The sequence below is a fragment of the Cynocephalus volans genome, chromosome 8 (genome assembly GCF_027409185.1).
Source record: "Cynocephalus volans isolate mCynVol1 chromosome 8, mCynVol1.pri, whole genome shotgun sequence".
NCBI lineage: Eukaryota > Metazoa > Chordata > Mammalia > Dermoptera > Cynocephalidae > Cynocephalus > Cynocephalus volans.
In genome coordinates, this window is record NC_084467.1 from 34,516,036 (window position 1) to 34,531,816 (window position 15,781).

The 15,781-nt window shown below is 39.6% G+C and overlaps 1 protein-coding gene across 1 annotated transcript in view; it reads left to right on the forward strand.

Annotated features, from left to right (window-relative positions):
• CCDC30 (coiled-coil domain containing 30) overlaps positions 1-15,781 on the forward strand; it is a 121,042-nt gene that overhangs the window by 89,916 nt on the left and 15,345 nt on the right. The window contains 1 exon segment of the mRNA XM_063105740.1: positions 13,090-13,202. Coding sequence (XP_062961810.1) covers positions 13,090-13,202 — 113 coding nt within the window.

The following is a 15,781-nucleotide window of genomic DNA, read 5'->3' on the forward strand; positions in this document are numbered from 1 at the left end:
TACAAATTCAATGCAATCCCCATCAAAATTCCAAAGACGTTTTTCTCAGAAATGGAAAGAACTATCCAGACATTTATATGGAATAATAAAAGACCACGCATAGCCAAAGCAATGCTGAGCAAAAAAAATAAAGCTGGAGGCATAACACTACCCGACTTTAAGCTGTACTACAAAGCTATAATAAACCAAAACAGTATGGTACTGGCATAAAAACAGACACACTGAAAAATGGGATAGAATAGAGAATCCAGAAATCAACCCACACACTTACTGCCATCTGATCTTTGACAAAGGCACCAAGCCTATTCACTGGGGAAGGGACTGCCTCTTCAGCAAATGGTGCTGGGATAACTGGATATCCATATGCAGGAGAATGAAACTAGATCCATACCTCTCACCATATACTAAAATCAACTCAAAATGGATCAAGGATTTAAATATACACCCTGAAACAATAAAACTTCTTAAAGAAAACATAGGAGAAACACTTCAGGAAATAGGACTGGACACAGACTTCATGAATACGACCCCAAAAGCATGGGCAACCAAAGGAAAAACAAATGGGATTATATCAAACTAAAAAGCTTCTGCACAGCAAAAGAAACAACAGAGTTAAAAGACAACCAACAGAGTGGGAGAAAATATTTGCAAAATATACATCTGATAAAGGATTAATATCTATAATATATAAGGAACTCAAACAACTTTACAAGAAAAAAAACAAGCAACCCAATTAAAAAATGGGCAAAAGAGCTAAGTAGGCATTTCTCTAAGGAAGATATACAAATGGCCAACAGACATATGAAAAAATGCTCAGTATCACTCAGCATCCGGGAAATGCAAATCAAAACCACACTGAGATACCATCTAACCCCAGTTAGGATGACTAAAATCCATAAGACTCTGAACGATAAATGCTGGCGAGGTTGTAGAGAAAAAGGAACTCTCATACATTGTTGGTGGGACTGCAAAATGGTGCAGCCTCTATGGAAAATGGTATGGAGGTTCCTCAAACAATTGCAGATAGATCTACCATATGACCCAGCTATCCCACTGCTGGTAATATACCCAGAGGAATGCAAATCATCAAGTCGAAGGTATACCTGTTCCCCAATGTTCATTGCAGCACTCTTTACAATAGCCAAGAGTTGGACCCAGCCCAAATATCCATCATCGGATGAGTGGATATGGAAAATGTGGTACATCTGCACAATGTAATACTACTCAGCTATAAAAAAGAATGAAATACTATCATTTGCAACAACATGGATGGACCTTGAGAGAATTATATTAAGTGAAACGAGTCAGGCACAGAAAGAGAAATACTACATATTCTCACTTATTGGTGGGAGCTAAAAATTAATATATAAATTCACACACACACACACAAAAACCGGGGGGAGAGAAGAAGATATAACAACTACAATTACTTGAAGTTGATACAACAAGCAAACAGAAAGGACATTGTTGACGGGGAGGAAGGAGAGGGAGGAGGGAGGGAGGTTTTGGTGAGGGGTAACAATAATCAACCACAATGTATATCGATAAAATAAAATTTAAAAAAAAAAGTGAGGCAAAAAAAAAAAAAAGAAATGAAAAAATATTAGAAAGGGAGTTCTGGTCAAGATGGTGGAATAGACGGTCCCCAGCCTCACTCTCTCCCAGAAATCAATTTACAACTATAAAAATGTAACATCAGCCTAGCTGGGCTGCTGGAGCTCGGGGGAAGAGGAGGAGAGACCTACGGAGTACATGAAGGTGGGAGAAGCCACGATGAGAGAAAGAAAAAACTCCTCTGACCATTTCATGCTGTGGCTGCTTTAAGGCTAAGACTGCTGAGTGCATGGAGCGGGAGCCAGCAAAAGCCGCAGCTGTGCCCTTCAGATGGAGTTGCATGGAGGCAGGGGAGAAGAGGGTTGTGGTGGCCCCCAGGACAGCAAGACCACTAATAGGGTTCCCGTGGACACATATAGGAGTGAAGAGCCATAACACCAAAAAAAAAAAGGAGCCATTCAGAGGCTGGTGAGTCATTGAACTGCTTGCAGCACGGGTCATGGGAGAGATGGGCCCACCGGGGGAACACTGGGGCACAGCGTAGGACCACTCAGAGGTCAGGAATATAGAATTGCATGGGGTGAGGGCCGGCATGTGGCTCACTCGGGAGAGTGCGGTGCTCATAGCACCGAGGCCACAGGTTCGGATCCTATATAGGGATGGCCGGTTAGCTCACTGGCTGAGCGTGGTGCTGACAACACCAAGTCAAGGGTTAAGATCCCCTTACCGGTCATCTTTAAAAAAAAAAAACAAATAGAATTGCATGGGGTGCAGTTTGATGAAAAGACTCAGGCCCACAACCGAGTTACTACACAACCCAGGTGCACCGAGTCTCTGGAGAGCCTCAAGTACCTATAAAGTCAACCATTATAACCTGTGCTGCACAAAAAGCCTTCCCTCAGGAAGCAGCAGCCAAGCACAATTTAGCTCAACCACAGAGCTCAAGTACTGGTCCCAACAGGAAGTTCCCCCACTTTAGAAGTAAGCAAAGGACAAAAAAATTAGTTCTGGCTCAGACACACTGCCAGAGCCTCTAGTGCACCCGGGGACTTGGATGGAGCTGGGACCAGACCCCCCTCCCACAAGGGGGCACATCGTGCCAGCACCTCAGGGCCCACCCAGGGACCTGAGGCATGGCGTCAGGGACCAGACCCTTCTCCCCTCAACCAGGCACACCATGCCAGCACCTCGAGACCCCCCCTGGGGACCTGAGGCATGAATCTGGGAACCAGACCCCCTTCCCACAACCAGGCACACTGCACCAGTGCCTTGGGGCCCACCTGAGGACCCAAGGGATGGAGCCGAAGACCGGACCCCCCTTCCACAGCAAGGCACACCGTGCCAGCGCCTCAGGGCCTGCTCAGAGACCTAAGGTATGGAGTTGGGGTCCAGACCCCTCTCCCCTCAACCAAGCACACTGTGCCAGCACCTCGGGGCCTGCCTGGAGACCTGAGGGATAGAGCAAGGGACCAACCCCCCTCCCACAACCAGGTACACTATGCCAGCAGCTCGGGGCCCCCCACCAGGGGCCTGAGGCATGGATCTGGGGATTGGACCCCTCCAAACACAACCAGGCACACTGTGCCAGCGCCTTAGAGCCCAAGGCATGAGGCTGGGGACCAGACCCCCCCACACACAAAAATGCACACCATGCCAGTGCCTTGGGGCCCACCCAAGGACCTGAGGCATGGAGTCAGGGACCAGACCCCTCTCCCCTTAACCAGGCACACTGTGCCAGTGCCTCGGGGCCTGCCTGTGGACCTGAGGGATGGAGCTGGGGCCTGGACACCCCTCAAAACCAGGCACACTGCCAGCACCAAGGAGCATGCCAAAAACATCACCTCCATGTAGGTGGCCCACCACAGCCACCACAGTAACCATGGCTGCCATGAAAGCAGCTAGATGCCACAACTATCACACAGATGGTCTGCCAGCCATTGGAATGCATTGACACAAGGAGAGTCACGAGCAGAGATAGAGAAAAGAAGAGGATGTCCCTCTCCACCAAGCTCATTCCAGAGTGACAGAAGAAGCATCTGCTCTATGATAATATTGGGGGACTGATCACACCTCTCAGCATTGGACAGATCATCTAAGCAAGAAATCAACAGAGTAACCATTAACTTTCAGAAGGAGAGAAAAATCTAGGGTTATCAGTGGTGGGAGGGGGGAGGGAGAGGGGGATAGGGAGAGATTGGACAAGGGGCATAAAGAATAAGTATGATTTGTAGCAATATATATGCTAGTAATATTGATTTTATCAACATATCTCAATGTTGGACCCCCAAAATATGTATAATCAATTTTGATTCAAAAAAATTTTTTTTAAATGTTAAAAAGTTCTTTAGAGAGAAGGTAAATTATATAGGTCAGAAACTAGGATCTATTTAAAGAAAGGGCATCAGAGAAGAAATAAGTGAAGGCAAAATAAAAACTTTTTTTTTCTTATTTTAATTGATCTGACAGACAACAGTTTGTTCAAAATAATAGTAGCAATAAGGCATTCGGTTGTGTGCACTATATATATAATTATTTTATGTGTATATATATATACACACATATTTAGGTATGCTTATGTGTAAGTGAAATAAATGACAGCAATGATACAACAGACGGGAGGGAAGAATCATGGTTATTTTGTTATAAAGTACTCTCACTACCTGTGAAGTGGTGTAGCATTATTTAAAAGTGGACTTGGGTTAGTTTTAAATGTATGTTATGAATGCCAGGGCAACCACTAAAAAAAGTAAAAAGAAGTACAACTGATATGCTAAGAAAGGAGAGAAAATGGAATGATAAAATACTCAATGAATACAAAAGGCAGAAAAACATGGAGCACAAATAGGAACAAAGAACAAGGGCAACTAATAGAAAACACTATCAAGTAAGGTAGATATCAATTCAGCTATATCAATCACTTTAGATGTCAGTGGTCTAAATGCACCAATTAAAAGACAGAGAATGTCAGAGTTGATCAAAGAACACAGCCCAACTATTATGTTGTCTACAAGAAAAGCCCACATTAAACATAAAGACACATGTAGATTAAAAGTAAATGGATAGACAAAAATATGCTAACACTAATCAAAAGAAAGTGGGAGTAGCTAGATTAATTTCAGACAGAGCAGACTTTAGAGCAAGGAAAGTTACCAGGGGTAAAGAAGAATAACCGCTGTGGATTGAATTGTGTCCCTCAAGGTCCATGTATTAAAAACTTAACCCCCACTGTGACAGTGATAAGAGGGTGGTAAATTCAATTATGGTAATTGAAATGTGGGGCCTTGAAGAGGTGATTATATTGTGAGGACCATGTCCTAGTAAATGGCTTAATATATTGATGGTTTGATAGTGGTCATGGGTGTGGTTCAGAGGGTTTTAAAAGGAGAAGTGAGGAGTTAGCTCTGTCTCTGCTCTGCCATTCTGCCTTGTGAGACCTCTACATCGCTGTCACCAAGGCCTTTGCCAGATGTGTTCCCTGGAATTTGGACTTCACAGCATCTGAAACTGCAGGCGAGATGTATTGTTTCTTTACAGATTACCCGGTTTTAGGTATTTATGTTACAAGCAACAGAAACAGACTAATACAATGACAAAGGGGCAATTCTCCAAGAAGACTAGTCAGTCTTTATTGTGTATGTACCTAACAACAGATGATCAAAATGTGTGAAGCAAAAACTGATAGAATTGCAAGAAGAAATAGATGAATTCACTGTTATGATTAGAGACTTTAACAACCCTCAATCAGAAATAGACTGATCCAGCAGACAGAAAATCAGTGAGGATGTAGCTGAACTCAACAACACTATAAATCAGCTGGATATAGTGGACATCTATAGATGACTTCACCCAACAACAGCAGAATGCACATTCTTTTCAAGCTCACATGGAACATTCACCAAGATAGACACATTCTGGGCCATAAAACATACCTTAACAACTATGAAAGAATAGAAATCATGCATTGTCTGCCCTCAGACCATAACGGAATTAAACTAGAAATCAGTAACAGAAGGATATCTGGAAAACCCTCAAATACTTGGAGAGTAAACAACATACTTCTAAATAAAATCTGGGTCAAAGAAGAAATCTCAAGAGAAACTTTAAAATATTTTGAACTAGTTGAAAATGAAAATACAACATCAAAATTCGTGGGATGTAGTGAAAATAGTGCTTAGAGAGGGACATTTACAGCATCGAATGCATGTATTAGGAAAGAAGAAAGATCTAAAATCAATAATCTAAGCTTCCACCTTAGAAAACTAGAAAAAGAAGAGCAAATTAAATCTGAAGTAACCAGAGGAAAAGAAATAATAAAAATTAGAGCAGAAGTCAATCAAGTCAAAATGGGAAAATTCAACAAAATCAACACATAGAGAAAATCAGAGATCCCAAAAGCTGGTTCTTTGAAAAGACCAATAAAATCTATAGGTCTCTAGCCAGTCTATCTAAGAAAAAAAGAGATGGGACACAAATTATAAATATCAGAAGTAAAAGAGGGGATGTCACTATAGGTCCATCCCATTAATAGTAAAAGGATAAACAAGAAATACTGTGAACAACTTTATGTCCACAGATATGATAACCTAGAAGAAACGGACCAATTCTTTGAAAGATATAATCTGCCAACATTCACACAAGAAGAAACAGACAAGCTGAATAGAAGCATATCTACTAAATAAATTGAATCCATAATTAATAACTTTCCAAAACAGAAAGCACCAGGCCCAGATGGTTTCACTGGTGAATGCTACCAAGTATTTAAGAAAGAAATTATACCAGTTCTCTACAGTCTCTTTCAAAAGATGGAAGCTTGCTCTTACTCTTAACCTTACTCTTTCTGTAAGGCTAGAATTACCTTAATACCAAAATCTGACAAAGACATTACAAGAAAACTATAGACCAGTATCTCTCATGAATATAAAAACAAAAATTCTCAGGGCTGGCCTATGGCTCACTTGGGAGAGCGTGGTGCTGACAACACCAAGGCCACAGGTTTGGATCCCTATATAGGGATGGCCAGTTGGCTCACTTGGGGGAGCGTGGTGCTGACAACACCAAGTCAAGGGTTAAGATCTCCTTACCGGTCATCTTAAAAAAAAAAAAATCCTCAACAAAATATCAGGAAATTGAATCCAACAATGTATAAAAAAAGTATTATAATCAAGTGGGATTTATCTCAGGTATGCAAAGCTGGTTAAGTATTTGAAAATCAATTATATAATCCACCATATCAACAGGGTAAAGAAGAAAATGCACATGATCCTATCAACAGATGCTGTCTTAGCCCATTTATGCTGCTATAACAAAATACCTGACACTGGGTAATATATATAGAACAGAAATTTATTCCTTACAGTTCTAGAGGCTGGGAAGTCCAAGATCAAGGTACCAGCAGAATTGGTGTCTAGTGAGGTCTGCTCTCTGCTTCCACGATGGTACCTTCTTGCTGCATCCTCCAGAGGGAGGAGAATCTGTGTTCTTACATGGCAGAAGGAATGGAAGGGCAAGAGGGCACTCTCTTCAACCTCAAGCCCCCCTTTTTAAATTGAAGAATAATTGATTATACATATTTGGGGGGTACAGTGTTGATTATCATTATTTGTGTATATGTGGTGATCAAATCAATAGTATTAGCATGTTCATTATTACAAATAGTAATTATCCTTTATGTCTCAAGCCCTTTTATAAGAGTGCTAATCCCATTAATGAGAACAGAGCCCTCATAACTTAAGCATCTCCCAAAGGCCACACCACTTAATACTGTTGCATTGGAGATTAAGTTTCAACATGAATTTTGGAGGGAACACCATCATTCACCTTTATAAAAAGGATTTGATAAAATCCAGCCTCTATTCATGATAAAAACTAAGCTAGGAATAGAGGTGAGCTTCCATAACATATGTCATCTGGGAAGTGCAAATTAAAACAGCAATGAGATACCACTACATACCTATTAGAACCCAGAATACTGACAATACCAAATTCTGGCAAGGATGTGGAGCAATAGGAACTCCCATTCATTGCTGGTGGGAATGCAAAATGGTACAGCCACTTTGGAAGACAATTTGGTAGTTTCTTAGAAAATGATACATACTCTTGTCATATGATCCAGCAATCATGTTCCTTGGTGTTTTCCCAAAGGAGTTGGAAAACTATGCCCATCCTGAAATCTGCACATGAATATTTATAGCAGCTTTATTCATAATTTCCCAAACTTGGAAGCAACCAAGATGTATTGCTTTAGGCACCACTAAAAGCTTGCAGTCTCAAAGGTTACTTGATAAATGTGTTTGGAGGAGCAAGTGTGGTATATGTTGATTCCAGAATCTAAAGAATCATCTCCAAACACTTGGCTTTTTCTACCATTAATTAGCCTCCCAGTTCCTCAGGTCAGAAAGCCGTTATGGAGAATCTGCTATTCCAGATTGTCTGTTCTGACTGTGCATTCAAGAATTGGGGAAATAACCACTGGGGAGAGTCACAAGTACACTAGGCTAACTGTAAAACATACACTGAGCCATTGAATCACTGCAGACCAACAGTGATTCAACACTGAGTTTTAATTCCATTTTTTCACGTGGTTTCCTTCAGCCCCCCACTCTGAATTGTGAAGCTCAGTGGTGTTTTGGGTTCCAAGATTCCAAGGTGTTAGTGTTGACTCAGAGCCACTGTACTGTAATCCCCCAAAACTCTATATAACTCCCTTTCTCCAAGGCTAAGTCACCTTGATAAAAGATCAAAGGTCTCTTTGGGGAAGGTTTGGGAGATCATATACTTGTGACGGTATCAGAGGATTTTTCCTAAAGAAAACCTGGCATTCCCACCATTCAAAGGACTCAATCTGTGAATCGTCTAGGAATTGAGCAAGAAGAGATCATTACTCTCCATTCTTTTTGTTTAAATTAGGCTTCTTTTCACCAGACCCACAGGTTTTTATTTATTTATTTATTTATTTAAAAATACAACTCAAGTAAGACTGTAATAGGCTGCCTGTCTATTTTAGTCCTATAATCACTGTATTCAACTAACCACAACCAGATTGCTGTGAGTCAAACCATTTGATTTATATCTCTGGCCCTATTGCCTACTAACAGTGATAATGCCCACCTTGTATCTGGGGGTTAAGCACTGCCACTTGACCTCTGACACTCTATAGTACCATCATTCCAGTTGAAATCAGGAAGCCATTTCAATGTTGGCACCCCCACCAACATCCTCAGCAAGCTAGCATTATAGAGCATTTCAAGGAATCTGCTGCTCAAAGTATTTAGTAAAGCCTTGTGGAGAGGGTGTCTGCTGAATCCCTATGGTTATGAGATTGGTAAGCAGGTTACCCATGATAAATCCACTCCAAATTTCCTATCTGCCAAAGCCTTTGGATTCCTTCCTCTCCCATATGTCAAAGAAGTTTAATTTAATATAGGTCACTGTTGAGTCCAAGTTTCAGTCAACCAACCAAACTATTAAAGTTATTCTAAGATGTTCATATTAACACATTAAATCCTGAATCTCTGGTAAGTGCATTCATATCAATAAATTTGGCCTATTCAACATTATATTCCTTCTTCCCTAGTATGACTCCCTGAAAATATGCTCCTCAACACATACAAACTACTACCAAGACTAAACTAAGAAGAAATAAAAAACCTGAACAGACCAATAGCAGGCGACAAGATTGAAGCAGTACTCAGCAGTCTGCCCACAAAGAAAAGCCCAGGACCAGATAAATTACTGCTGAATTCTACTAAAACTTTAAAGAGGAATTAATACCAATTCTTTTCAAACTATTCCAAAAAAGTGAAATAGAGGCCATTCTCCCAAACTCATTCTATGAGACCAGCATCACCCTGATACCAAAACCAGACAAAGATTCAATGAACAAAGAAAACTACAGGCCAATATCTTTGATGAACTTACATGCAAGTCCTCAAAAAAATATCAGCAAACAGAATACAACAGCACATCAAAAAGTTATACACCACAGTCAAGTGGAATTCACCCCAGGGATGCAAGGATGGTTCAACATATGCAAGTCAATAAATGTGATACACCACATCAACAAAATCAAGGACAAAAACCATATGATTATCTCAATACACACAGAAAAGCATTTGACAAAATTCAACATCCCTTCATGATAAAGACTCTCAGCAAATTAGGTATAGAAGGAAAGTATCTCAATACAACAAAAGCCATATATGACAAACCCACTACCAATATCATCCTGAATGAATGGGAACAATACAAGGATGCCCACTCTCCCCACTACTATATAACATAATTAAGGAAGTATTAGCCAGAGCAGTCAGGCAAGAGAAAGAAACAAAGGGCATCCAGATTGGAAGAAATGGAGTCAAACTATCCCTGTTTGTAGCTGACATGATCCTATATTATTTATTTAGAAAAACCTAAAGACTACCAAGAAAACTCTTAGAGCTGATAAACAATTTCAGTAAAGTTGCAGTATACAAAATCAACATGCAAAAATCAGTGTTTTTGTGCTCCAATAATAAACTAGCAGAAAAAGAAATCAAGAAAACAAGCCCATTTACAATCATCACCAAAAAAATAAAATACCTAGGAATCAATTTAACAAAGGAGGTGAAAGATCTCTACAAATCACTGCTGAAAGAAATTAAAGAGGACGCAAAAAGATAGAAAGACATTCCATGTTCTCAGATTGGAAAAATTAACATTGTGAAAATGTCCATACTACCCAAAGTGATCTGCACACTCAATGTAATCCCTATCAAAATACCAATGACATTCTTCACAGAAACAGAAAAAACAATCCTAACATTCATATGGAAAACAAAACATCCCAAATACCAAAGCAATCTTAAGCATAAATAAATAAATAAATAAATAAATAAAGCTGGAGGCATTACACTGCCTGACTTTAAATTATACTACAAAACTACAGTAAAAAAAGCATGGTACTGGCATAAAAACAGACATTCAGACCAATGGAACAGCATAGAGAACGCAGAAATCAACCCACATACTTAACAGCCAACTGATCTTTGACAAAGGCACCAAGAACACATTGGGGAAAAGAATTCCTCTTCAATAAATGGTTCTGGGAACACTGGACATCCGTGTGTAGAAGAATGAAACTGGATTTGTATCTCTTGCCATATACCAAAATCAACTCAAAGTGGATTAAACACTTATAAGACCAGAAACTATAAAACTCCTGAAAAAAAAACATAGGGGAAATACTTCAGGAAGGAGGACTGGGCAAAGACTTTATGTATAAGACCCCAAATGCACAGGTACCAAAATAAAAAATAAACATATGGGATTATATCAAACTAAAAAACTTCTGCACAGCAAAAGAAACAATTAACAGTAAAAAGACAACCTACCAAGAATGGGAGAAAATATTTGCAAACTATGCATCTGACAGAGAATTAATATCCAGAAAATACAAGGAACTCAAACAACTTAAGAGTAAAAAAAAGGTAACACAAATGAAAAATGGGCAAAGGAGCTGAATAGGCATTTCTCAAAGGAAGATATACAAATGGCTAAAAGACACATGAAAAAGTGCTCAACATCACTAAGCATCAGGGAAATGCAAATCAAAACCATATTGAGATATCTCACCCCAGTTAAACTGGCTATTATCAAAAAGACAGAATAACAAATGCTGGCAAGGCTGCAGAGAAAGAGGAACCCTCCTACACTACACTGTTGATGGGACTGTAAATTAGTGCAGGTATTATGGAAAACAGTTTTGAGTTTCTTCAGCTGCAGATTGAACTGCCACATAATCCAGCAGTCTTACTCCTGGATACCCAAAGAAATGGAAATCATCATGTCAATGGGATACCTCCACTCCCATGTTTGTCGCAGCTCTATTTACAACAGCCAAGAGTTGGAGCCAACCTAGCTGTCCACCAATGGATGACTGGATAAGGAAAATGTGTTATATATATGCAATGGAATACTACTCTGCCATAAAAGAAGAATTAAATTCTGCCACTTACAGCAACATTGGATGAACTTAGAGAAAGTTATGTTAAGTGAAATAAGCCAGGCATGGAAATGCCACATGTCCTCACTCATAAGTCGAAACTAAAAAAATCAGCAAATTAAAAAATGAAGATACAACAATCACAATAGTTCATTAAACTCCCAAAAGGAGAGAACAAAACTGAGGTCACTAAAAGTGGGAAAGGGGGAGGGAGAGAGAGAGGGTTAGCAAGAAATTGATAAAGCCCCCCCCAAAAATGATTACATTGTATAATGTTGAATATACTAATTATCCTGATATGAGCATCACATATTGCACACAGGTATTGATATTCAATGCTGTACCCCACAGATATGTACAATCAATTATGTTTCAATTAAACAAAGTTTTTTTTAAAGTCCAAAAAAACAAATTTATTCCTCAGCTTTCTGCCAATTGAAGTTGGCAAAATCTTGCCGTTCTTTCAGTTTGGCCATCCTAGATTAGTTCCTATACTCAACCTCCACTCCCCATGGCGAGCTGGATTCTGACTCTAGTTATGGGTTTTAGAGGTATTAAGAAGTGGTAGTGATACTGAGGCAGGTCTTCAGGACAATAGGCATCCTCTTACAAGGTGAAATCAATAGTCTTCAAAGCAAGGGTGCTTAATCTCGTTAGACAGCAGAGGAAGGACTGCTTATACTGGCAAGAAAGATCAGTAGAATTCAGAGGTGCACAGGACTCATTGTCATTGTAGTCCTCTCAGATGTCTTCATGCCTAATTTTCAGGTTTCTATGCATTCCCAAAGCCTTGTTTTTCACATAAGAGACCTGGCAAGGCTATGAAACCAATTTGTACTGTATTTCTGCAATCCTCTTGATGAAACTTGGGATTTGATTTTTTGATACACTGGCCTTCTGGCTACAAGAGAGAAGAGGTTTCTTTTTGGGCACTCATAGAAGCTCTCTGGTTCTCTCACTGTGCCTTTTTTTAGTAATTAAATCTACAAACTGGCCATTTTCTCCTTCTAAGCTCATTAATATGGTCGGTCATATGTGGCCAGCACACCCCACAGTCCTTGCAGTTCTCAAGTTCACTGTAATATTCTTTGTACCAGTCATGTGGTCTCCCAAAGCACTTCATTACAGGTCACTATAAGTGATAATCAACTCTTTGCCGTGGATTAATAGTACTAGTGACAAGATCATACTACCTTCAGATCTGACCAGGTCAGATAACCAATCCCAGATCCCCAACTGTGAGTTTCTTTTGACTGCAGCCACTTCTAGAACCAAATACTTTGTTAGGATTAGGTCAGGACGACAGCTTTCACTTTTTAACATAGGGAATTATATTACAAAATTATTAGGAAGGCTGGGGGAACAAAAGTCAAGGAAAACAGCTTCTGGCTTTCAGGGAATCTAAAAGTAGAGGAATCGCATGAAGCTACTATGATCTCAGAAGCTGGAGTAACTATGAGCCTTTTCAGCAGAAAGACTTGGCAAATTTACACTCTGTCAGTATCCTACCTTTACCAGCATAGAGTAGTCTTACTTATTTTTCTAATATTTTTCAGCATATCAAGAGTAACCAGGAATTGTCAGACCAGCTATCTGGGTTAAAGCAAGAGAAAGAAGCCCTATGTCAAGAATATGGGCAATTTTTGAAGCAGCTTGATGCCTATATGAGGTAAACAAAAACAAGTTCCCTTTGGAGGAAAACTGTAGAATAGCTGTTTCTTATTGAGCCAGCCCAGGGCTAAGCAGTGGGATGCTCACTAAGCTACTTTTCAAGAGGGCCAGCATGATTTTCCTGTGTTTCTGAAGTTCTACACATAGGGAGATGTGGAGCCCGGCTTCATCCCAAGAGAAGGAGGTAGAAAGGAATTACCATTTATTGAGCTCTGCGTTATCTAACTTGTTTTTCCCAAAATACACCCTCCTTCCTTGCCTTTGGGCTTTTTCCCCCCTCACATACTTAGCCAGGACCACCCTCTCCCCATTTCAACTCTTCATTTCAACTCATAATTTTTAGACCAGAAGTCACCTCCTCTAAGAGGCCTTTCTTGACACCTTCCACCTGGGCTAGATGAGGTGCTCATTCTTCATGTCCCCATGACCCTTTGTACATGGGTCTCTGGACTTCAAAACTTGCCACATTTGCTACCTGTCTTCCTCACCTACCTGTCTTCCTCTTCAAGGGCATGGGCCATGGTCTTACTCATCTTTTTATCTACAGTCAATAAAAATGTATGTTCCTGAACTCTCTACCGCTTCTTCCGTTCTACCAGATTCCATCTGCTCTCTTCCTCTCTGAACCGTAGCATAGTAGTTTAGAAAATGGACTCTGGAGCCACCTGCCTGGGTACAAATCCTGGTTCTGTTAGAAACTAGCTATGTAACCTTGGGCGAGTTATATAACCACTCTGTGCCTGAGGTCCCTCATCTTTAAAATGGGCAAAATAATAGTACTTATCTCAGAAGGTTCTTGTGAGAATTAAATGAGTGGATATACGTAAAGCACTGACTCAGAGCAGTGTCTGGCACATAGTAAGTGCTATTATTATGTTTATTTATTTTATGTTCTTCATGACGCACCTCTCTGCTCCTTGCTCTATAGTCTTCTGCTCTATTCCTTCTGTAGGTTGAGTTTCTTATTATGTTCTTATCACCTCCTGTATTGATGGTATTAATGATTTAAAAACCATTGCTTACTGCTTTACAGCAAAGAATATTTTTCAGTCATTGGTATTTATTTTCTTGCTTTGATTATCATATTGAGAAATGTAGAAACCATGGTAAAGGGAGTGTACATGGTTCAGTTCATGCTGCCAAAAATCTAAGACTGAAACTCAGTCCTCTGATAACTTACACAGTGCTCTTTCTTCATTATATCCTGCTATTAGAGGAAGGAGAGAGAATGAAGTGCTACATCTGTAGTATATAAAAATGCCACAATGCTTGCCAAATGAATTGACACTGAATATTATTAATATATGTTATATATAATGACATATAATATATATCTATTACATATATGATATTTATATACACATATAAGGTAAATTTCCTTGTCCAAAATTATAATGACATTTGGTCTTTAGGCAGTTAATTTTTTTTTTAATTTCACAAATAATAAAACAACATTGCAGATTTTTTAATGAAAGAAAATTTACCCAGAATTCCTCCCATGTTCACTCCTAGTCTCTTGTCAATAAACATAATTTTATCATTTTACTATCATAGCTTAGATAAAATTTTATATTCTCTTTCCAATATCATCTCATAAGCATTGTGCTTTGCTATCTAAAAATTTGCTTATTTTCATAAAACATAATATTTCATAAGGTTGATACACCCTTGCACTAACAGTGGCAGTTAAACAGGGTTCAATTGTTAAAGAAGACTAAGAGAACCCAAAATGACAGTGCTTACATATGTACAGCTCATTGCAGGAAAAGGGTATAGTATAGCAATAGCATTAGAGGAAGGATATGCATCATAGCTCATGGGTGTCTCACAGCACGGGGTGTGGAGAAGTCAGGCAAGAGCTATAATGATGCTCCCTCTGTAAGGGTTGTAGCTCGATGCACTTCCTCTCTCAGATCAAGAGCCACTTGTATGTGCACTGCATACCTCAGAACCAGGGCCCCCAAAATGGAGTCTCAGCTGAGATTTTGTTTTGTATTCTGCTGGTCACATAAGCATATTCATGCTATGTAACCTGCCTCAAGAGCAGAGCCTTCTTAAGATCTCACTAGCACCAGATACAAATCATCATTCTCAGTGTTATCAATAAACAGTGCTGACATGCTGGTACAAACTGCCACAAAACTCCTTGGACCTGTGGTTAAGAAGCCACGCTATTTTAATCAGTATATTTCATGCCTTGAGCAGCAGTCAGTGCCAAGCAGGACTTTAGCAAAACAGCTCAGGTTAACTCTAGGACTGCTTGAATCAACCCTCACAACACAACCCTAATTTAGTTAAGAATTACTTGCTGGTCTGATGGTTGAGTATTTCTGTTCAAATTAACATTGGAAAAGTCATTGTGGTATATATATTTTTCATTTTAAAATTTATTTTTATAGAACTGTGGATCTTAAAGTGTATTGGCAAACATTCAGAAAAGTCCTACCAAATTTTTCTGCCATTGTTATATAAGAGTAACAATTTCACCACATCCTCATTAGCATTGGGTGCTATTATTGATGGGGGAGGGAGACTGATGAAATTTTCCCCAATATGCTTTGTTTTCATTGGGGAATA